General features: G+C 40.4%; 1 protein-coding gene across 11 annotated transcripts in view; it reads left to right on the forward strand.

Annotated features, from left to right (window-relative positions):
* Positions 1-454: 454 nt before the first annotated feature.
* PGBD2 (piggyBac transposable element derived 2) overlaps positions 455-24928 on the forward strand; it is a 32664-nt gene continuing 8190 nt past the window's right edge. For 3 of the 11 annotated variants that reach the window (XM_082457661.1, XM_082457664.1, XM_082457658.1), the window contains exon 1: positions 10242-11857. Coding sequence is in view for 3 of the 11 variants with exons in the window: in XM_082457656.1 (XP_082313782.1) it covers positions 1080-1408 (329 nt within the window). In the remaining 8 variants the exon portion in view is untranslated. Of the gene's footprint in view, positions 1409-10241; positions 11858-11908; positions 11931-24928 lie in introns of those variants that run through there. The other 8 variants (XM_082457663.1, XM_082457657.1, XM_082457662.1 and 5 more) reach the window with 7 other exon arrangements.

Genomic DNA, 24928 nt, shown 5'->3' on the forward strand with positions numbered 1-24928 from the left:
TGTTCTCCGCTGTATCTGGTCTGCATGGCATCAATACGTATTTGTGGAAAAAGGAATGACAAACTTGAGTGTGCCCTTGGCTCCAGACTCTCACAAATGGGCATGATAACTTATTTTTCTGACCCAGGTGGTTTACACTTTACAGTGACCAAAACCCTTATGAGAAGTGCCAGGGTGGAGAAGCAAACACAAAACCTTCACTACGTGGCCCTCTTCTTGAATGTTTAGCACAGTTTGGTCCCAAGGATTTTTGTGTTTAGAAAAACCCTTGGAGGCCAAGGCACCCTTTTCTGTAAAGTCACTTCCGATATACTTTATGGAGCAGAGTCTCAAAGTGTGTGTATGGGGAGGCGATGGGAGTGGCCCAGGCTGGAAGGGGGATTCCCCCGCCCCAATTTCGCCCCCCCCCCACACCCCCACCCCGGCCGCGCGCAAGATACCTTGTCTGCAGACAATTTTAGTTGTTGTAACTGGTGGAGCAGGGGTGTGGTGTGCTACTGGCACCTAGTGGGTAGAGGCGAGGGATGCTCAAAATCCTAAAATCACGGCTGCCAGCTTTAGCAAATAAAAGTACCTGTGGGTAGGGTCGCCAGATGAAATACATAACTCCAAGATTAATTTTAGAGTATATTTTTATCTGAAATTCAAATTTAACTTGGCGCCCTATATTTTATCAGGTGATCCTACCTGCAATACATGGGACAGGGCCCCACAACAAGGAATTATCCAGACCAAAAGTCCAGGGTGTGAGGTTGGTCCGGTAACGCAGATTGTTGGGCCTGGCCTCGGAGTTTCTGATTCGGTAGGTCTGGGGTGGAGCCCCAGGACTTGCATTTCTATCAAGATCCCAAGTGAAGCTGCCATTGGTCTGGAACTACATTGGAGAACCACCGACCTAGAAAGAAAAAAGACTTCGTGCCCTCGTGAGTAACAGCGAGGAAAGTGCCTAGGCTAGCATGTAAGTGGACAGGACGAGAAGGGGCTGCAAAAAGGGGCGGAAGATATTTCTGCCGTCCTGGGCCCTGCCTCAGAGGCACTTCTGCGTCCCCTCTAGGCGCCGCGGAGGCCCCAATGTCTCGATGGTCGCTCGAATCGGGGGCGTGTCCTGGGCAGGGGCGTGTCCTGGGCGGAGAGCAGAAGGCGGGCCGAGGCGAACCGAGCGCTCTCGTGCCGGACGTTGCGCGGCCGCGACGCCCGACGCCGGCGGGGCAGCGGCGCTCTGGGCTCCGCGCTGCTGGTGGTATCTGGCGGGAACCCACGAGGCTCCGGCCCGTTCGGCGCAGGTAGGCGTCGTCCCGCTTGCACCGCCGACTGGGCTCCTCTTGGATGTGGGAGCGGCGCGCCCTGGTGTTGCGTTTTCTCAACGGTGCCCGAGGCGTTGGCCCTCGCTGCCGCGGGCGGACGACGGGTAGGTGGGACCGGGACAGGGACAATGGACCTCCGGGCGCGCAGCTCAGAGGGCCGCACGGGGGCGCTCTCGCTGCGGGACGGGGAGGCTGGGCTGGGACCGGGGCGGACTCAGCTGGGGCGGAGCGGGCTTGGGGGCGGGAGACTTTGGGCGAGGCCGGGCTATGGGCGGGACCGGGGCCTGCTAAACACAGGATGTACTAAGGGAGGAGCGGCTAGGACCCTTGGGCGGAATCGGGGGCGGGCCCGGGCTGGAGGCCGGACGGACTGTGGGCGGAGCTGGGGCTGGGTCAGGCTTACGCGGGGCAGATTGGGGGCGGCGTGGGTGGACATCTGTGGGCGGGGTCGGGCGGGGTCGGGCGGGGTGGGTGGGGTGCGGCTCCCACGCCACGCCCCTTAGGGGGAGGGGCGGCTCCGCGCGGGGACGTGCTGGATGCAGGGCCTTTCTGGCATTTATAGTTTCTGCCTGCTTCTGGGGTCGCCGACGTTGCATAGGGTCTTTCTTTTCCCCTTTTCCCCCCTTCTTGTTTGGTATTGAGATGGGTAGGAGAAGAAGGAGGAGGGCCCCGTTTCACAAAGGCCATTCCTGAGCTGTGGTACACCTGGCTTAACTTTGAGGCATTTACGTTTATAAAATGTCTTATTAAAAAAAATTTTTTTGAAGTAACTTAAGAATTTGAAAAAAGTTTTAAAACTAGTACAAAGAAGTCCCACATTCTAGTCACCTAGGTTCCCCAAATGTTAACATCTTATTTAACGGAACAATTAGCAAAACCAGGACACCTAACATCTACAGGCCTTATTCAGATATTTTTTGCTCTTCTTGTCCATTTCCTTTTTGTGGTATAGGATCCAAGTCAGGATTTAGATGCATTTAGTTGTCGTGTCTCATTGGAAAAATTTATATTTTAAACAGTAGAAGCCCCCTTACCTCCAAGATCCTTCAGAGTGGCCCTTAGGACGGGACCACCAGATCTCAAATCAAGGAGGCTTTTCTTCTTGGATGCCAGGGCCAGTTGAGAACGTACAGCTGAGCCTTCGGGCAGCTTTGGCATAGGTGGTCCCCCTCTGTGCCTTGACCCATCCGGCCCTTGGCTGCTCAACCTCTCCTAGTTCTCCTCCTACCTCTCAAGTCAACCTCCTCCCTCAGATCTCTGCAGATGCCCTCCTTGGCCAGCTTCTCTTTCAGTGTGGACTTCCTCCCTTGCATGATCTCTTGTGGCTTCAAGGATTCTTGTGGCTTCAAGGATTCTTGTGGCTTTGAGCATTCCATAAATCCTCAGAAAACTCACTTGTTTATCACTTCAGCCCAGGCCATTTCTCTGTCTCAGACCCACAGGGACTGTGGCCTATCGCTACTTTTCTGGGTTATTTCAAAAGCATTTCCATCCCAATATGCACAAAACACAGCTCCAAGTCACCCACATCTAGTCCACCATATCAATTGGGTCTCCACTGATAGACATTTCCTATGCAGAGTTTCAGAGAATCTTTGGGAATGCATTTTGGTTAGGGTCAATCAAATATTAAGAGTTCCTAGTACTTTTTTAAATAGCTGTCTTAAAGCCAGAAAGTGAAGATGAAGATGAAGCCCTGCTACAGGGTGAGGAGGATGCCCTGCAGTATGGCCATTTTCTCAGCAGTACAAGTTGTTCAGTTCAGCAAGTATTTATTGGGTGCCTGTTGCATGCCAGGAGCTGTGTTGGCTTCTGGGGATAGAGAGGTGAATAAATTCTGCACCTGCCCTGCCATCAGAGGGCATGTGGTGGGGTCATGTGTTGTAATTGAGGTGAAATCTGTGATAGAGGAAGCCTCACCTTGGAAGAAGGAGGTTGCAGGACGTGAGTTGGCCTGAGCCTAGGTGGGAGAAGGCTGGGGACCCAGCTGTTAGGGGCCTTGACCTATTTCCAGGGCTCGTGGGATTGTGACCTCGGGAAGTTCTCCCTAGGCTATGAAGATGGGCTGGTGTGGGAATGACTGGTTGGGGGCTGTCACTGAATGTTGGTGAGTGGATAAGGGTCAGCCTAGGGTACAGCAGAGGAAAAGGTGATGAGATGAGCTGCTGGGAGTGGTGTGACTGAAATGGTAACACAGGTCATACTCTCTGACCCAAACCCAACCAGACATGGGGAAAAGTCAGAATGTTTGAATTTTATCAAAGTCACACTGAAGCACTCCTTAATCAAACATAGGATTTCTGTAGCAATATCTATCAATATCTATAGTAAGTAATAGAAATAGGTATTATAAAGAGCCTCAGATATTTTCAGGTTTTGCTGCCAGGCAGTTTGTTGCCCAAATTTTGAAATAATGTTCAGTTTTCACAACATTTTTGACTTTTGAGAATAGCAGGTGAAGGGTTGTGGATCTGAAAAAATAGCTACCACTTGTAGAGCCAGGCCTGTTGTGTGTGCTTCACAGGCATTGACTCTCATCCTCATAACACCCTACAAGGGTTGGTACCATGCAGATCCCATTTTGTGGGTGAGGAGATGAGGGCATAGAGAAGGTAAGTGATTTGCGCACGGTCACACAGCTCGCCCCTGTTGGCTCCATAGTCCATATTCTTACCAGACTGCATACGTGTGAATGGGAGGTTGGGGAGTTGCAGGACCAAAGTCTTTCTCCCATACCTCAGACACCTGGCATCTGCAGCCAGCCTGTGTGAGTGCCAAGGAAGGTCAGAAGAGAAGGGAGGCAGGAGCCCTGTAGAGGTTGTGGTTACATACACAGATTCATTGAATGCCTGTGGGGACTCACTTCCTTGATGCCTGGAGCTTGTGGTCTGGTTGGGCAGTGAGCTCTTCTCACAAGCTGTAGAGGAAGTTAAGTGCACTGTCAGGTGGACCAGAGGAGGACATGGGTGATCAGAGGCACTGGGTTGACAAGCTGGGATGCAGACTAGCTGGGCTTTGAGAAAATTTAGGTAAATGATTTTATGAGGATTCTATAAGGAGATTCTTCATGAGAGACACAGACTGTTGAGTGCGGAGATGACTGTATTCTAATTTTCTTCCTCTAACTCCAAAAGATATATGTGCTCTGGAACACCACAAATGAATGCCTTCTGCCTGCCACTTCCGTGTCACTGCAGACAGTGGTCTTCTCAAAGGACACTGAGTGGGTCAGCTTGATCATATTTGCTCAGGTGTGTGGGAGTGTCCCTGTGCCTTTGTGAGTGCATGTATAAGTGTGCAAAATATGCATTCAAAAACATATAAGATGCATAGCAACAGTTTAAAGAGTCATGAAAGAACTTTGAACACTCCACTCAGTTTAAGAAATAGAACCTTGTCAAAATCTTAGAAATCCCCTGTACGTCTGCCCCAATTGCATCTTTTCTCTTCAGAGGTAACTACTATTCTGAAGTTCCTCTTAATCATTTCCTTGCTTTTCTTTATAGTTTTACGATGTGTATGTGTCTCCAGATAATATTTTAGTTTTGTTTAACTTTTTGATCCTTATAAAATGAAATCATGTAGCAAGTTTTCTTTTTTTTTTGCTTATTTTTTATTTGAGATCCATTCAGTCGTGTGTGTGGCTAAAGTTCTTCACTCACTTTTTCTGTGGTATTGCACTGCATCCATTCTGTTGATGGCCGTTTGGGCTGTCTCTAGTTTTTGCTACTCTAAATAAACAATGCTGCAGTGGACATTCTTGTCCTGGTCTCCTGGCGCACAGATGAAGTAGTTCTCAAACAGGGGTGAGGGAGGTGAGGTGAGATAGGGGTAAGGGAAGAAAGGGAGACACTTTTGGTTGTTATAACTGGGAGGTCGTGTGCTCCTGTCTCTAGTGGGTAGAGGCCAGGCACACTGCTAAACATACTACAGTGCACAGGACAGCCTTCCCATCTCCTCCTGCTCTCCCACACACCAAAGAATTGTCCGACCCCTAATGTGAGTGTTGAGGCTGAGAACCCCTGCTCTAGGGTAAATACCTGGGGTGGACTGCTGGGTGGGTGGGTTTGTGCATGTTCAACTTTAGTAGATACTAGCATACTGTTTACACTCCTTTCAGCAGTATGTGGCCTCTTGCATTACTCATTGTCCTTTTCAACACTTGATAATCTCTGCCTTTAAAATTTTTGCCAACTTGGTGTCTGTGAAATGATATCTGATTGTGGTTTTAATTTCATTTCCTGAACAGTAATGAGATTGAGCATCTTTTCATGTCTGTCTTCTTTTTGTATTTCCTTTGAGAAGTGCCTCCTGATATCATTTTACCCATTTTCCTGTTGTGTTATTTGTGTTTTTCTTAATTGTGTCTGGGATTTCTTTATATATCCTAGATTATTCTTACCTCCTAGATGCTAATCCCTTATATTTGTTGCAGATAACGTCTCCCATTTTTGAGTTTGTTCTGATGGACTGAAAAGTTCTTAATTTAAATGTAGTAGAATTTATCAATCATTTTCTTTATGGTTAAATGCTTTTTGCTGGTTGGTTGGTTCCTGCCAGATCCCCAGGTGGGCAGGACTGCCTCTAGGACCACACTGGAGCAGTGCTGAAACCAAGTCTCAGTGCCCCTTCAGGACCCACAGCTGGCACTAAGGTTGGCAGGCCTGCTGCCAGGGGCACAGATGGGTGTTGCTGGATCCCTGGGTGAGCAGGACTGAGAGCAGGGCTAGAGCCAGGTCACAGGGCTGCTTCAGGATCTGTAGTCTGGTCCAAGGATGGTAGGCCTGTTACCAGGGGTATATGGATGCATGATTCCTCCTGGGTCCCTTGTCAGATGGTTACAGGACCGTGACCAGGCAGGCCTGGAGCTGAGTCTGTAGGGAGTTGGGGCTGCTTTCAGTTTGCTGGCAGAACCGTGTGAGCTTGCCACCAGGGTGTGGGCCTGCCTTTTTAGAGCAGCTATCCTTGGTCTTGGGGTTCACTGGCGTTTTGCAACCTCCTATCTGGATCCCAAGGCTTTCACAAAGGCACTTTTGTCTGTGGTTGCCTGCCAAATCATTGTTTGTTTAGGGAGATGCATTCCTATTCCACCACCTTGCTAATGTCATTCCCTGTCTCCGTTTACGTAGGATAGGTCAAACATGTCAGTTCTGTTGTTCAAGTCTCAGTAATTTTGTCTGCTTGACCATCAGTTACTGAAAGAGGTGTGTTGAAATCTCTTACTGTTACGATAGATTTGTCAATTTCTATAATTCTATTAATTTTTACTGTATTTTGAAGTTATATTGTTAGATGCATAAAGTTTAAAATTATTATATCTTTCTGATGAGTCCCACCTTTTTTCCCTGTGAAGTTACCCTCATTTTCTCTGATAATGCTTGCTTTAAATTTTATTTGTTATTTTTAATTGTAAAAAACACATGAAATAAAATTTACCATCTTAACCACTTTTAAGTGTACATTTCAGTAGTGTTAAGTATATTCACATTGTTGTGCAGCTAATCTCCAGGACATTTTTATCTAACAAAACTGAGACTATACCCATTAAACATCAACTTTCCATTTTCCCCTCCACCCACTCCTGGTAACCACCATCCTACTTTCTGTTTCTATGAATTTAAATACTTTAGATACCTCATGTAAGTGGAATCATACAGTATTTGTCTTTTTGTGAGTGGATTATTTCACTTAGCATAATGTTCTCGTTACATCCGTGTTGTAACATGTGACAAGATTTCCTTCCTTTTAAGGCTGAATAATGTTCTATTGTAGAGACATACCACATCTTCTTTATCCATTCATCTGTAGGTGGACATGTGAGTTGCTTTCACCTCTTGGCTATTGTGAATAGTGCTGCTGTGAACCTGGGTGTCTCTTTGAGACCCTGCTTTTAATTCTTTTGGTTAAATGCTCAGAAGTGGTATTGCTAGATCATATGGTAGTTCTGTTTTTAATTTTTTGAGGTACCATCATACTGTTTTACATAGTGGCTGCACCATTTTATGTTCCCATTAATAGTGCACAAGGGTTCCAATTTCTCCACATCCTTACCAACATTTGTTATTTTCTGGGTTTTTTTTTTGATAGTGGTCATCCTAATGGGTATGAGGTGATAAATCATTATGGTATTGGTTTGCATTTCCCTAGTGATTAGTGATGTTGAGCATCTTTTTATATGCTTATTGGCCATTTGTATATCTTTAGAGAAATGACTGTTCATGTTTTTTGTCCACTTTTTAGTTGGGTTACTTTTTTTGTTGTTATTAAGATATAGGAGTTCTTTATATATTCTAGATATTAACTCCTTGTAAGATATAATTTGCAAATATTTTCTCCCATTCCATGTATTGCCTCTCTACTTTGTTGATTATATCCTTTGATGAAGTTTTAAGTTTGATGTAGTCCCATTTGTCTGTATTAGCTTTTGTTGCCTCTGCTTTTGGTGTCATATTCAAGAAATCATTGCCAAATCCAATGTCATGAATCTTTTCCCCTATGTTTTTTTCTAAGCGTTTTATAATTTTACCTCTTACATTTAGGTCTTTGGTATGTTTTGAGTTAATTTTTGTATATGATGCAAGGTAGGTGTTCAACTTTATCCTTGTGCATGATATCCAGTTTTTCCAACACCATTTGTTAGGGACTGTCCTTTCCCTACTGAGTGGTCTTAGCACCCTTTTTGAAAATTACCTGGCTATATACATGAAGGTTTATTTCTGGCTCTCTATTCTGATTCATTGATCTATATGTCTGTCTTTAATGCCAGTACTATACTGTTTTGATTTCTGTAGCTTTGTAATATGTATTGAAATGAGGAAGTGTAAGTCTTCCAACTTTGTTCTTTTTCAAAATTGTTTTGGCCATTGGAGTTCCTTGATATAACATGTGAATTTTTAGGTGGCTCTTTCTATTTGTGTCAAAAATGCCATTGGGATTTTGATAGAGATTGCACTGAATCTGTATATTACTTTGGGTAGTATTGACATACTGTCAACATTAAGTCTTCCAGTCTATGAACCTGAGATGTCTTTACATTTTTTGGTGTTTTTTTAAAGTGCTTTCATTAATGTTTTTTTGTCAGTTTACAACTCTTTCACCTTTTTGGTTAGGATTGTTCCTAAATATTTTATTCTTTTCAATGCTGTGGTAAATGCAATTGTTTACTTAATTTCCACTTCATATTGTTCATTGTTAGTGTATAGAAGTGCAACTAAAATGAATAGATTTTAGTGTGTTGATTTTGAGTCCTACAACTTTGCTGAACTTGTTTATTAGTTCTAACAGGTTTTTAAAAAATCTTTAGGGATTTCTACATATAAGATCATGTCATCTGCAAACAGGTAATGCTATTTCTTCATTTCCAATTTGGATGCCTTTTATTTATTTATTTATTTTTCTTGCCCAAAGGTTCTGGCTAGGACTTCTGGTATTATGTTGAGTAGAATGGCCAGAGTGGGCATCCTTACCTCGATCCTGTTGGTAGAGGAAACGTTTTCAGTATTTCACTATTTCATATGATGTTAGTTGTGATATTTTTTCATATATGGCCTTTGTTATGTTGAGATGGTTTCCTTCTATTCCTAGTTTATTAAGTGTTTTTATCGTGAAACAGTGTTGAATCTTGTTAAATGCATTTTCTGCATCAATTAATATGAACATGTTTTATTTTACATGATTTTTACATGTTGAACTATTCTTGCATTCCAGAAATCCTACTTTGTTGTGTATAATCCTTTCAATGTGCTTTTGAATTCAGTTTGCTAGTATTTTATTGAGGATTTTTGTGTTCATATTTATCAAGGCTATTGGTCTTTAATTTTCTTCTAGTGTTTTTGTCTGGCTCTAGTATCAGGGTAAGATTGGCTCAGTTATTATATTTTTCAGTTCTAGAATTCTGTTTGGTTCTTTTTTATAGTTTCTATCTCTTTGTTGATATTCTCATTTTGTTCATGCATTTCCTGATTTTGTTTAGTTGTATATCTGTGTTTTCTTATAGCTAATTGAATATCTTTAAGAAGTAGTTTTGAATTTTTCATTAAGAAATTCAGCAATCTGTTTTTCTTTAGGGTCCAGTCTGGAGTTTTATTCTGTTCCTTTGATTGGGCCATGTTTCCTTGTTTCTTTGTATACTTTGTGATCTGTTGCTGAGATTTGGCCATTTGACAAAACAATTTCCTGTCCCGGTCTTAATGGACTGGCTTCGTTTAGCAGAATACCTTCACCAATCAGCTCACCTGGAAGTTTGGGACCTCCCCATACTTTTCTAGTGATGTATCTTCTCTGGACTTGTGTGTGTACTTTTTAACTGTCTCAGTTTCTCTACACTGCTTGTCTTTATTTCTTCTCAGGAGCTTGTAATTTCTTGCTCTCCCAGATATCTGCCTGCTGAACTGCAGAATCTCTGCAGCTACTGTGCTGTGGCACCTGCCTACATTTTCAGTGTCTTCCAAACTATGCCAACATGCCTGTCAGTTCTCCAAGTCTGGTGAGACAGAAATTTGTCCCTCAGGCAGGCCCCAGGCAAACCAGAACTAAATTTTCTCCTGGTTGCACCTAACTACACTGAGGTGGGGGAGAAGCATGTGTGTGCAAAATGCCATGAACTTTTCCTACCCTTTTCAATGGAATCCCTTCTTGGTTTTCTGTTGGCTTTGGTTTTCCATTGGTCTCTGACCCCAGTTCCTGGGACAAGAGAACAAGAAAAATCAAGGGATAGAATCAAGAGACTGGTTTTAGCAGGGTGGAAATTTTTATATGGTTATTAAGGAATAAGGTGAATTAAGCAAATATTGATGGGGTGAAAGAAAGGTGAAACAGAAAGGGGAGAGTCACAGGACTTGTCTCAGCAGGGTGGAAATCTTTAGATGGTTGTTAAGAAGTGGGATGAAGACCACCTAGAGGAGTGGGGTAGGAAGGGTGGGAGGGAGGGAGACGCAAGAGGGAAGAGATACGGGGATATGTGTATATGTATAGCTGATTCACTTTGTTATAAAGCAGAAACTAACACACCATTGTAAAGCAATTATACTCCAATAAAGATGTTAATTAAAAAAAAAACAAAAACAAGTAGGATGAATAAAATGGACATTGATGGGGTTAAAACAAAGGTTTTAATACAGCAATACCAAAGACTGGGTGTTAGGCAAAGGGATCTCCTGCTGGTCCCCCAGCATGTAGGGGTCCCAAACAAGTCTGCTCTATTTATCCCAGTTTGGAGAAGTAAAAAGCCAGAAGGCAGAGACTACAATGAGAAACCTCGCCAGCAGTCACTTGGGGCAATGGTTAGGCAGATTAATCAAGTTGACAATTGACAAAAGGACCAGGGTACCTTGGCTCAACCCTTACTAGAGACCCAAAGCCTTTTGCACGTGAGTGGGTAAAATGGTCAGGGGGTTGATACAGGAGTCCTACGAACTGTGGTACCAAGACCTATTGGTGAAGCCCTGACACAGGCTACAGTTAGATTTAGAGAGTATAAAAGTGTGAGTTGGGAATTCCCTGGCGGTCAAGTGGTTAGGACTTTGTGCTTTCACTGCCAAGGGCCTGGGTTCAGTCCCTGGTCAGGGAACTACAATCCCCACAAGCCGCGTGGCACAGCCAAAAAAAAAAGTGTAAGAGTTAATAAGATTGTGAAAGTTGAAATGTTTAAACAAGTTTTATGTAAAGAAGTTGTGTCTTCTTTACCTGAATGTTTTATGGGAATCAATATTGTGTTTGGCTGGGGAACACTTCCCCTACTTAATATTGTAAGACAAAACCTGTTGATGTGATCCTAATGGAGGCCACAGTTAGGGTTGATAGAATTAAGATTGAAGTTTGTAGAATTGTTGTTTGAACAGGCTTTATGTGAAGTGGTTGCGTCTCTTTTTTCTGATTGTATTATGGGGATGGACGTTATATCTGGGGGATGTTTCCCCTACCTAATATTGTAAACAGAAGGCATGTAACTCTACCCTTTGAGCAATATTAATCGGACCTGATAAATTGGAACCAGTAAGGAGCATGGAATAGAAGTTGGATTGCTGGTAGGGACAAATTCTCTGTGTGATAGCCCGTGTGGAGCCTAGACTGTGGTTTATGACAAAAGCCTGTGAGTGCCTCCCAGCGAACACTACTGGGAATTTATACTAGACAATTTCCATTTGAGGGGCATTTACTATCTTGCCATTTGACATTATTAATTGAAGCTCCCCTATGACTGAAGGACATAAAATTATCTTAAAACCTGAAATACTCAATGTGTAGGATGATGTCAGAGAATCACTCTAATGGGGATGGCAGTGCCTGGAAGGATTTCATAATAAAATAGAAATGGTTTATACAGGATGATGCTGCCTGGGGAGTGCAAGGAGATACTCACGAGTAGGGGGCTTCTTTTTCTCTAGGACTGACTCTGTAACTGTGTGAGGAGTTGCTGGATTCTTTTGTCACTTGGACAGTGCCCTATAAAGAACTCTCAACTGACCAACAAAGAGTTGCTTGGTTTGTGGATGGCATTTAGAAGGTGAATGGGCAACATCCTATTTGGAAGGCCACCACTCTGATTGAAGAAGGTAAAACAAATCAGCTTGGTGGGCTGACGTGCATGCTGTTTTCCTAACAGTGATGGAAGAATTGAACAATGGTGTAAGCCCCTATGTTTGGGTTTTTATTGATTCATGGATGCTGGCCAATAGACTGGCCATATGGTCAGGCAGGAGGGCAATGGAAACCTGGCCCATTAAAGGGATGCCCTTGTGGGGCACAGGCTTGTGGAAATTTGCGGGGTGCATTAAAGGAGGACATGTCAGTGCCCATCAGAAGAACTCTTTTCCAGGTTTAGTAAGTGATTGGAATTAGCAAGCAGATACTCCTGTGTGCTCCCTTGAGATGGCCACCTGGGTCCATGAAATGTATGGACATAGGGGTCACTGCAGTAAAGTAAAGATGGGTTGAATTTCCTCATAGTCTTCTTGTACTCTCATGCACAAAATGCCAGTAAGAGAAGTTCTCTCTGTCAACGAGAGAGACAGAGATTGCACATGGCTATATGGTAGATTCCCTGGTGGGAAGGCTCTGATCATGGCTGGCATGTGAGACAATGATGGTAGCCATGGGGGGCTACAAATGGGTCCTGACACTGGGAATAGACACTGACTCTGGACAGGGCTATGCCTGCCCAATGGTAGATGAAAATGCTCAGAATACTGTGAAAGAACTGGAACAGAAGATACTGCACCAATTTGGGTTGCTGACTGTCATTTCTTTACACCAAGGAACACATTTTACAATCGGTAGTGTCCAACAATGGGCACAGAAATATTCTCCTCTGACTACTAGTTTGATAGAGAATTGGAATGGGCATTTGAAGCATTGGTTGTCTAAAATGGAGGAAAATAAAGGCATGAAGGGCTGGCTTTACACACCTTCATGAGTGTCTACTCATAAAAAACATGAGTGGGACTAGAAGAGTGTCCCCACTGGATAGATTCCTCTATTTTTCTGGTGGATCTAGGGGAGTAAGGGTGACAAAGGATGCTGATATGACTTACCTTCTTGCCAAAGGAGAAGGATGTTGGTATAATAACTATAGTTTTTTTTTTCTCTCTCTTTTTTTTTCTTTTTCTTCCTCACATCACCTCAACTTTTTGTTTTTCCTACCTGATGGCAGTGGTCATGTGACCAGGGCTGCAAATACAAGTGCCCCAAAACAAGAATGATTCCTAGGCAAGAAACTATAACTATATTTTTAATTCCTAAGGGCCTGATGGGGCAGAATGTGCCTTCATCCCATCTGACAAGACTGAATGTAGCTATATTGCTTGGTGGTAAAGATAGCCCACTAGTTCTGTACCTGCATAACCTCACCCTCTCTAAATGGGAGTGGACTGAGGGAAGGCACTTGCTAGGCTAATACTGCTTTCTGCAACCTAGACCAGCACAATGGTTGAATCTAATGAACCTTCCAAAAATGGAAGAGTTTGGGTATAAGTGAAGAGAAGGAGGAATAGTAGCTAAGGGTAAGTAGTGAATAAATGTGTTATGTAAAAAGGTAAATTCAGTATTACATTAGTACCTCAAAAGAGCTCAGAGCAAGAGATGACATTGTTTCTTAGCTCAATTATGTCAGATGTCTGAAAGAGTGAAGCCATCTGTTTGCTGAAACCACTCCTTTTGGAACCTGATATGATCGAATGAAAGACTGCAAACAGGAGTGGCCTAACCCTGGGAGACATCCTCATACAACAAAATGATGAACTGGAATGATTATTAATGATTGCATGGGATTCTAGTAATGTGCCAGTGTCTTTTGACTTGGGTATCATTTTGCTGTAAGGGGTCTGTGGCCAGAGCCCAGGGGGTGGGCTATGAGATAATAGAAAATATATATTGATCTCTGCCCCAGTTCCTGGAACAGAGCTCCTGAAATCCTTGTAATTTCCTATGTGATAAGAGCACTAGGAGCATCTTTTGTCCTAATATTTGGTTGTTGACCTGGGTTCCTGGCAGAGGACTTCTGAAACCCTTGTAATTTCCTGCGTGATAGGAGTGTCCTTTGTTCTAATGAGGTGACTCTGGTTGGGTGCCTGGATGGCTCCTGGATGAGGGATGGTCACCAGAAAGACCAAGCCATGATTGGAAGCTTGGAATTTTCAGCCCCACCCACTTCCCGTTCTCTTGAGAAGGGAGAGAGCTGAAAACGGGATTAATGATAAATCATGCCTACATGATGAAACCTCCATAAAAATCCCAAAAGTACGGGATTCAGAGAGCTTCCGGATTGGTGAACACATGGAGATGCTGCGAGAGTGGCATGCCTGAAGAGGGCATGGAAGCTCTGCACCCTTTCCCCATACCTTGGCCTGTGCATCTCTTCATCTGGCTGTTCATCTACATCCTTTATCATATCCTTTAATAAACTGGTAAACATAAAGCATTTCCCTGAGTTCTGTGAGCCGCTCTAGCAAATTCATTGAACCCAAGGAAGGGATCATGGGAACCCCTGATTTGTAGCCAAGTCAGACAGAAGTTGTGGGTAACCTGGGGACCTACTACTTGTAATTGGCATCTGATGTGGGGAGCAGTTTTATGGTACTGAGCCCTTAACCTGTGGGATCTGACACAGGTAGTCTCCAGGTAGTTAGTGTCAGAACTGTTGGACACCCAGCTGGTGTTGCAGAGAGTTACTTGTGCGGACCCCCCTACCCCGAATTTGGTCACTAGAAGTGTCAGAAGTGAAATGTTCTGTGCGAGTGGTAAAGAAGACACACAGGAGAGAAACAAAGGAGGGAAAGACTGGGTTTTTTCCTACCCAGGAGGAGGAAGACTGGGTTTTTCCAATTTAGTAGTGTTTTCATAAAGGTATTCTGGCCCGTATATTGATGTTAACTTGCATTTCTGTGGGGAATGAGGACCTAGAGCTTCCTAGTCCATCATCTGTTGATATCACCTCCCCCATATCTGCCTTTTGATTAGATAGTTTAATCTATTTACTTTAAAAATAATTACTGAAAAGGGGAGACTTATTTTGTCACATTGCTATTTGTTTTGTGTCTGTCTATCTATCTATCTTATAGCTCTTTTGTCTCTCATTTTCCTCCATTACTGCCTACCTTTTTTGTGTTTAGTTGATTTTTTGCAGTGACATGTTTTGATTTCCTTTTAATCTCCTTTCATGCATATTCTTTAGATTTTTTTTTTGCAGTTACCATGGGATTATATAGAATATCCTAATGTAACTAATTTCAGTTGATAGCAACTTTGCTTCAGTTGCATACATAAACTCCTCTCTTACAAAGTTCTTCCCCCCTTATATTACTGATGTCAAAAATTACATCTTTAATTTAAAATTGTTTTTTATGCATTCATCTTTTAAATTCTGTAGAAAATAAGAAGTGGAGTTACAAACTAAAATGACAACAATTTTTTTTTTAAAATATGGGTTTATATATTTACCCTTACTGGTAACTTTATCTTTTCTCGAGTATGACTGAGTTACTGTCCAGCATCCTTTCCTTTCAACATTAAGGACTCTCTTTAGCATTTCTGGTATTGTGGGTCTAGTGGTAATGAATTCCTTCAACTTTTGTTTGTCTGGGAATATCTTAATTTCTCCCTCATTTTTGAAGGACAGTATTGCTGAATATAGAAATTGTGGTTCGCAATTTTTTTTCTTTTAGCACTTTAAATATATCATCTCACTACCTTTTGGCCTTTGAGGTTTCTGATGAGAAATTGACTGATGATCTTATTGCAGATCCTTTATACTATGAATTGCTTCTCTCTTCCTGATTTCAAGATTCTTGCTTTGGCTTTGGCCAATTTGATTATGATGTGTGTTGGTGTGGGTCTCTTTAGTTTATCCTACTTCAAGATTTGTAGATCTGTGTCTTCCCTCAAATTTGGGAAACTTATGGCTATTGTTTTTTCAAGTAATGTCTGTGCCCTTTTTTTTCTCTTTTCCTTTTGAGATTCTAAAAATGTGTATGTTGACTGACTTGATGGTGACCCACAAGTCTCTTAGGCTCTGTTCACTTTTCTTCATATATATATTTTTTCTGTTTGTAAGAGTTGATATTTTTAATAGTCCTGTGTTCAGTCCTTTTTTTCTCCCTTCACAACTCTGGTGTTAACTCCTCTAGTGAATTTTTCATTTCAGCTTTGTTTATATATTGTTTACCTGATTTCCTTTAGTTCTTTGTCCATGTTTTCCATTTACTTGCAGCATATTTAAGATGATTATTTTAAAGTCTTTGTCTAGTAAGTCTGATGTCTAGGTTTCCTCAGAGTTGGTTCTGTCAGCTTTAAATGAGCCACATTTTCTTGTTTCTTTTTGTGCCTTGTGATTTTTTTGCTAAAAATTGAATGTTTTTCTATTATGATGTGGTAACTCTGGAAATTAGACTCCTTGCCTTCCCCAGGGTTTGCTTTTTTAAATTTTTTGAAGGCCATTGTAGTTCATTTGTTTTGGGACTTTTCCAAACTATTTCTGCAAAGACTGTATATTGTCATGTGTGATCACTGAAACTCTGTTCCTATAGCTTGTGTTCAGCTAATCTTTTGACAGAGAATTCCATGAATCTCAGGAGCTGAAACAAACAAAAAAACACTGAAAAAAACCCAAAAAAGACCATCTACCTCTCCCCGTCTTTACATATTTGCTCTTTGCTGGGACACTCCTTCATCACTTAGTTAGGATACTCTTAATCTTGGGATTAGCCCGAGGTAAAAGTTTAAGGTCTTCTCAGGAGTTTTCTGAGCGTGTGTCTTGGGCTTGCATGTGGCTTTCTTAAATTCCTCCATATATGTGGAAGCTTTTGAATGTCCTGTATTTCCAAATAGCCTTAAATGGTCTGTTATGTATCTTTACCCACAGTCTGTTGCTCCATACGTCTGTGGATTTGTATTCTGCCTCACAGCTTTTTCTGCCACACCAGTGTTTTAGGTATCCTTAAGACACGTTAGAACAGAAATACACAATAATTTGCAGTCAGGTTTGCTCTTTCTCCCTTTAGTTTGAGGGGAAAACTGGGAATTGGGCTTCTGGCTACTCAAGACTAAGATTGCTGCAGCACTGGAAAGGGGGTAGGTCAAGGGTGAGTAAGAACTCCACGAAACGTTCCTATTGTTTTGAAGTTGGCTTTTTAATTTTTTTTTTTCAGTTTTATTGAGATAATAATTGACATACAACACTGTATAAGTTTAAACTGTACCACATAATGACTTGTCATACTTATATTGTAAATTACTATAGTAAGTTAACATCCATCTCATATAGTTACGAAGAAGAAATTTTTTTTCCTTGTGATGACAACTTGTAGGATTTAATCTCTTAGCAACTTCCAAAGGTACTATACAGCAGTGTTAACTATGGTCATCATGTACATATTTCCCCAGTTATAAACTGAGACTTCCTCGTTTATTTTATACCTGGACACTTGACCTTTTCACCACCGTCAACCAATTCCCTCTTCTTAAACCCACCACCTCTGGTGACCACAAATCTGATTCTTTTTATGTGAGTTCATTTGTTTGTTTTTTTAGATTCTACATATAAGTGGGATCATACGATATTTGTCTTTTTCTGTCTAACCTATTTCACTTAGCATAATGCCCTCAAGTGCATCCATGCTGTCACAAATGATAGGATTTCCTTCTTTTTTATGGCTGAATAACATTCCATTATATATATGTACCACATTTTCTTCAGTGGACACATCTTGGCTATTGTAAATAATGTTTCAGTGAACGTGGGGATGCAGATATTTCTTCAAATAGTGACTTCATTTCCTTTGGATGTATACCCAGAAGTGGAATTGCTGGACTGTATGGTAGCTTTATTTTTACTTTTTTGAGGAACCTCCATACTGTTTTCCGTAGTGGCTGCTCTAGTTTGCATTCCCACCAATAGTGCACAAGGGTTCCCTTTTTTCCACATGCTTGATGTGTCTTTTTGATGACAGCCATTCTAACAGGAGTGAGGTGATATCTCATTGTGGGTTTGATTTGCATTTCCTTGACGATTAGTGATTTTTTAAAGATAAATTTATTTATTTATTTATTTACTTTTGGCTGCGTTGGATCTTCATTGCAGTGCCTGGGCTTCTCATTGCGGTGGCTTCTCTTGTTGCAGAGCATGGGCTCTAGGCGCACAGGCTTCAGTAGTTGTGGCATGCAAGCTCAGTAGTTGTGGCTTGCGGGCTCTAGAGTGCAGGCTCAGTAGTTGTGGCGTACAGGGCTTAGTTGCTCCACGGCATGTGGGATCTTCCCGGACCAGGGCTCGAACCTGTGTCCCCTGCATTGGCAGCCGGATTCTTAACCACTGCGCCACCAGGGAAGTCTGACGATTAGTGATGTTGAGCACCTTTTCATGTACCTGTTGGCCATTCAATATTTTCTTTGGAAAAATATCTAATCTCCTCCATGTAGCACTCCAGGACTGGGGCACCTAATCTGTGGCTTGAATTGCTCACTTCCCAGGGCAGGTGTCTGCCCTTATAATCTTCCATTTCCTCTGAGTCCCCTTCCAGGAGCACCAGGTCCTGACCCCATCTTTTCTTCCCTTCATACCTGATCACGTATATATCTTTCCTACCTCCTTGTTTGTACAGCAGTCCTTCTGCCAGTTTCCACTCAGTTTTCAGTGAAAATTGTTTACGTGTAGATATATTTTTGATTTGTTTGTGGTGGGCAGTGAGCTCCATGTCCTCTCACGTTGCTATCTTGATCCCTTTGATTACTATAACCTTATAATATTGTTTGAAATGAGGAAGTGTAATGCCTCCTGCTTTGTTCTTCTTTTTAGGATTGCTTTGACTATTTGAGGTCTTTTGTGGTTCCATACAAATTTTATGGAACACGCTTTTATAAAGCTTGTTTATGGAACAAGCTTTCAAATCTTATGGATTGTTTTTTCTACTTCTATAAAAAATGCCATTAAATCTTGATAGGGATTGCATTGGATCTGTAGGTGGCTTTGGGTAGTATAGACATTGTAATATTAATTCTTCCAATCCATAATCGTGGGATATTTTTGTCTTCAGTTTCTTTCATCAATGATTTGTAGTTTCCAGTATAGGGATTTTTTTTTTTTTACTTCTTTGGTTAAATTTATTCCTATATATTTTATTGTTTAATGCTCTTGTAGTGGGGTAATATTCTCCAATTCCCTTTTTTAAAAATATTTATTTATTTTTTGGCTACACTAGGTCTTAGTTGCGGCATGCAGGGTCTTTAGTTGCAGCATGCGGAATCTTCAGTTGCGGCACTTGGAATCTTTAGTTTCGGCATACAGGATCCTTAGTTGCGGCATGAGAACTCTTAGTTGCAGCGTATGGATCTAGTTCCCTGACTAGGGATCAAACCCGGGCCTCCTGCATTGGGAGCATGGAGTGTTAGCCACTGGACCACCAGGGAAGTCCCATTCTCCAATTCTTAAGAGAATTCAGTTTTAAAGTATAGTAATGCTACTGATTTTTGTATGTTGATCTTATATCCTGCAACTTTACTGAATTCATTAATTAGATTTAACAGTTTTTTTGTGAAGTTTTTAGGGTTTTCTGTATGTAAAATCGTGTCATCTGTAAATAGAGACAGTTTTTCTTCTTCCTTTCCAATTCTGATGCTTTTTATTTCATTTTCTTAATTTATTGCTCTGGTAGGACTTCTAGTACTATGTTGAATAGGAGGGGTGAGAGTAGGTATCCTTGTCTTGTTCCTGATCTTAGAGGACAAGCTTTCAGTCTTTCACCACTGAATATGATGTTAGCTGTGTGCTTGTCATCTGTGACCTCTGTTATGTTGAGGTATGTTCCTTCTATACCTAAGTTGTTGAGAGTTTTATCTTAAAAGGATATGGTGTTTTGTCAAGTGCTTTACTGTATCTATTGAGATGTTCCTATGATTTTTATCATTCATTCTATTAATGATGTTGTGTATCACGTTGGTTTGCAAATGTTTTATCAATACCACCCGTGCATCCCAGGGATGACTCCCACTTAATCATGGTGTATGATTTTTTTTTTGAACATCTTTATTGGAATATAATTTCTTTACACTGGTGTGTTAGTATCTGCTGTATAACAAAGTGAATCAGCTATATGTATATATTTATCCCCATATCCCCTCCCTCTTGCATCTCCCTCCCACCCTCCCTATCCCATCCCGCTAGGTGTTCACAAAGCACCGAGCTGATCTCCCTGTGCTATGCTGCTGCTTCCCACTAGCTATCTATTTTACATTTGGTAGTGTATATATGTCAGTGTTACTCTTTCACTTTGTCTCAGCTTACCCGTCCCCCTCCCCATGTCCTCAAGTCCATTCTCTACGTCTGCATCTTTATTCCTGTCCTGCCCCTAGGTTCATGAGAACCATTTTTTTTTTTTTTTAGATTCCATATATATGTGTTAGCATATGGTATTTGTTTTTCTCTTTCTGACTTATTTCACTCTCTGTGAGACACTCTAGGTCCATCCACCTCACTACAAATAATTCAATTTTGTTCCTTTTTATGGCTGAGTAGTATTCCATTGTATATATGTGCCACATCTTCTTTATCCATTCATCTGTCAGTGGACACTTAGGTTGCTTCCATGTCCTGCCTATTGTAAATAGTGCTGCAGTGAACATTGTGGTACATGTCTCTTTTTGAATTATGGTTTTCTCAGGGTATATGCCCAGTAGTGGGATTGCTGGGTCATATGGTAGTTCTGTTTTTAGTTTTTTAAGGAACCTCCTTACTGTTCTCCATAGTGGCTGTATCAGTTCACATTCTCACCAACAGTGCAAGAGAGTTCTCTTTTCTCCACACCCTCTCCAGCATTTATTGTTTGTAGATTTTTTGATGATGGCCTTTCTGACCGGTGTGAGGTGATACCTCATTGTAGTTTTGATTTGCATTTCTCTAATGATTAATGATGTTGAGCATCCTTTCATGTGTTTGTTGGCTATCTGTATGTCTTCTTTGGAGAAATGTCTATTTAGGTCTTCTGCCCATTTTTGGATTGGGTTGTTTGTTTTTTTGATATTGAGCGGCATGAGCTGCTTGTATATTTTGGAGATTAATCCTTTGTCAGTTGCTTCATTTACAAATATTTTCTCCCATTCTGAGGGTTGTCTTTTTATCTTGTTTATGGTTTCCTTTGCTGTGCAAAAGCTTTTAAGTTTCATTAAGTCCCGTTTATATTTGTTTTTATTTCCATTTCTCTAGGAGGTGGGTCAAAAAGGATCTTGCTGTGATTTCTGTCAGAGAGTGTTCTGCCTATGTTTTCCTTTAAGAGTTTTATAGTGTCTGGCCTTCCATTTAGGTCTTTTATCCATTTTCAATTTATTTTTCTGTATGGTGTTAGGGAGTGTTCTAATTTCATTCTTTTACATGTAGCTGTCCAGTTTTCCTAGCACCACTTATTGAAGAGGCTGTCTTTTCTCCATTGTATATTCTTGCCTCCTTTATCAAAGATAAGGTGACCATATGTGTGTGGGTTTATCTCTGGGCTTTCTATCCTGTTCCATTGATCTATATTTCTGTTTTTGTGCCAGTACCGTACTGTCTTGAGTACTGTAGCTTTGTAGTATAGTCTGAAGTCGGAGCCTGATTCCTCCAGCTCTGTTTTACTTTCTCAAGATTGCTTTGGCTATTCGGGGTCTTTTGTGTTTCCATAAAAATTGTGAAATGTTTTGTTCTAGTTCTGTGAAAAATGCCATTGGTAGTTTGATAGGGATTACATTGAATCTGTAGATTGCTTTGGGTAGTATAGTCATTTTCACACTGTTGATTCTTTCAATCCAAGAACATGGTATATCTCTCCATCTGTTTGTATCGTCTCTAATTTCTTTCATCAGTGTCTTATAGTTTTCTGCATACAGGTCTTTTGTCTCCATAGGTAGGTTTATTACTAGGTATTTTATTCTTTTTGTTGCAGTGGTAAATGGGAGTGTTTCCTTAATTGCTCTTTCAGATTTTTCATCATTAGTGTATAGGAATGCAAGAGATTTCTGTGCATTAATTTTGTATCCTGCTACTTTACCAAATTCATTGATTAGCTCTAGTAGTTTTCTGGTAGCATCTTTAGGATTCTCTATGTATAGTATCATGTCATCTGCAAACAGTGACAGTTTTGCTTCTTCTTTTCTGATTTGGATTCCTTTTATTTATTTTTCTTCTCTGATTGCTGTGGCTAAAACTTCCAAAACTATGTTGAATAATAGTGGTGAGAGTGGGCAACCTTGTGTTGTTCTTGATCTTAGAGGAAATGGTTTCTGTTTTTCACCATTGAGAATGATGTTGGCTGTAGGTTTTCATATATGGCCTGTATTATGTTGAGGTAGGTTCCCTCTAGTCTACTTTCTGGAGAGTTTTTATCATAAATGGCTGTTGAATTTTGTCAAAAGCTTTTTCTGCATCTATTGAGATGATCCTATGATTTTTATCCTTCAATTTGTTAATATGGCATATCACATTGATTGATTTGCATATATTGAAGAATCCTTGCATTCCTGTGATAAACCCCATTTGATCATTTAATGTACTGTTGAATTTGATGTGATAGTATATTATTTAGAATTTTTGCATCTGTATTCATCAAGGATATTTGTCTGTAGTTTTCCTTCCTTGTAATGTCCTTGTTCTGGCTGTGGTATCATGGTAATACTGACCTTGTAAATGAGTTTAGGGGTGTTCCCTTCTCTTTGATATTTTGGAAGAGTTTGGGAAGGATTGGCATTAATTCTTTAAATATTTGGTAAAATTCACCTTGAATCCCTCTGGTCCTGGGCTTTTCTTTGTTGGGAGGTTTTGGGTACTGATTCAGTCTCCTTACTAGTAACTGGTTCGTTCACTTTTTCTCTTTTTTCTTGATTCAGTCTTGGTATGTTTTTTGTTTCTAAGAATTATCCATTTCTTCTACATTGTCCAGTGTGTTGGCATATAAATGTTCCTACTGCCCTCTATGATCCTTTGTATTTTTTTTTAACTTTTTATTTTATACTGGAGTATAGCTGATTAACAATGTGATAGTTTCAGGTGCACAGATCCTTTGTATTTCTGTGGTATCAGTGGTAATGTCTTCTCTTTGATTTATAATTTTGTTGGTTTGGTTTTTTTTTTTTCCTTGGATAGTTTAGCTAAAGGTTTGTCAATTTTGTTTATCTTTTCAAAGAACAAACTCTTAGTTTCGTTAATCTTTTCTCATTTTTTTATTCTCTCCTTTAGTTATTTCTGCTCTTAATCTTTATGGTTTCCTTCCTTCTGCTAACTTTAAGCTTAGTTTGTTCTTTTTTCTAGTTCCTTGAGGTGTAAAGTTGGGTTGTTTATTAGAGATAGTTCTCTTTTCTTTCTGTATGTGTTTATGGCTATAAACTTCACTCTTAGAACTGCTTTTGCTAACATCCACTGTTTTTGTATATTGTGTTTCCATTTTTGTTTGTTTCAAGATACTTTTTTATTTTCCTTTTAATTCTTCTTTGCTACATTGGTTGTTCAGGAGAATTATTTTTATGCATTCTTGAGTTTTTCAGTTTTCCTCCTGTTACTGATTTCTAGCTTTATAGCACTGTGTTCAGGAAAGATACTTAGTATGATTTTGGTCTTGTTGAATTTGCTAAGACTTTTTTTGTGGCCTAACATGTAACATCCCAGTAAATGTTCTATGTGTGCTTAAGAAGAACGTATATTTTTCTGTTGTTGAATAGAATGTTCTGTATATCTCTTTTATGTGCATTTGGTCTATAATGGCATTCAAGTCTGATGTTTCCTTACTGATTCTTTGTCTGAATGATCTACCATTGTTGAGAGTGGGGTATTAAAGTCTCCCACTATTATCTTATCATTGTTTATTTCTCCTTTTTCTTCTCTTAGTATTTGGTTTATATATTTAGGTGCTCAAATATTTAGTGCTTAAATATTTACAATTGTTATATCTTTTGATGGATTGTTGTTTTTCATTAGGTAATTATCTTATTTTCTTGTTTCCATTTTAGTAAAGTTCATTTCGACTGACATAAGTATAGCTACCCCTGCTTTTTTTTTGGTTACTATTTGCTTGAAATATCTTTTTCCATCCTTTTACACTCAGCCTATATGTATATTTAAAGGTCAAGTGAGTATCTTGTCAGTAGCATATCATTGGATCTTATTTTTTTATCCATTAAGCCATTCCGTGGCTTTTGGTTAGATAATTTAATGAATTTACATTTAAAGTAATTATTGATAGGTAAGGACTAACTGTTTTCATTTTGTCCATCATTTTCTGTTTTATAAATCCTTTGTTTCTTCTATTCCTGTTGTGTTCTTTTATGATTTGATGAATTATTGTATCATTATGTCTTGACTTCTTTATCATATTCTTTTGTGTAACTACAATGAGTTTTTCTTTTGTGTTTGCCATGAGGTTTACATAAAATAATCTTGAAATGATAACACCCTATTTTAAACTGGTAACACCTTATTAACTTCTATAACATTTCTAAACTTTACTCTTTTACTTCTCCTCCCCCTCACACTTTAGATTATCGATGCTACAGTTTACATTCTTTTTATAGTATTTATCTAATAACAGATTATTGTAGTTATAGTTGTTTTAAAATTTTTTTTTCCCTTTTTTTTAAAATTGGGGTATAGTTGTTTTACAATGTTGTGTTAGTTTCTACTGCACAGTAAAACGAAGTAGAGTTCCCTGTGCTATACAGCAGGTTCTTATTAGTTATCTACTTTATACATATTAGTGTATATATGTCAATCCCAATCTCCCAATTCATCCCACTCCCCCACCCCCTGCCCCCGCTCCCCCGCCTTGGTGTCCATACATTTTTTTCTCTACATCTGTGTCTCTATTTCTGCCTTGCAAACCGGTTCATCGGTACCATTTTTCTAGATTCTACATATATGCATTAGCTTTTAACTTTAAATCTAGAGTTGTTAGTGAATTATACACCCCTATTACCTGATTGACTTTATAGTTACCATTACCAATGAGTTTTACACTATCTTCATATGATTTTATGATGTAATTAGTGCCCTTTTACTTCTACTTGAAGAATTCCTTTTAGCATTTTTTTTAAAGCAGGTCTTGTGGTATGAACACCCTCAGCTTTTGTTTGCTTGTTAAAGTCTTTATGTCTTCTTCAATTTTGAAGGACAGCTTGCCGAG

This window comes from Balaenoptera physalus, assembly GCF_965194825.1.
Source record: "Balaenoptera physalus genome assembly, chromosome: 3".
Lineage (NCBI taxonomy): Eukaryota > Metazoa > Chordata > Mammalia > Artiodactyla > Balaenopteridae > Balaenoptera > Balaenoptera physalus.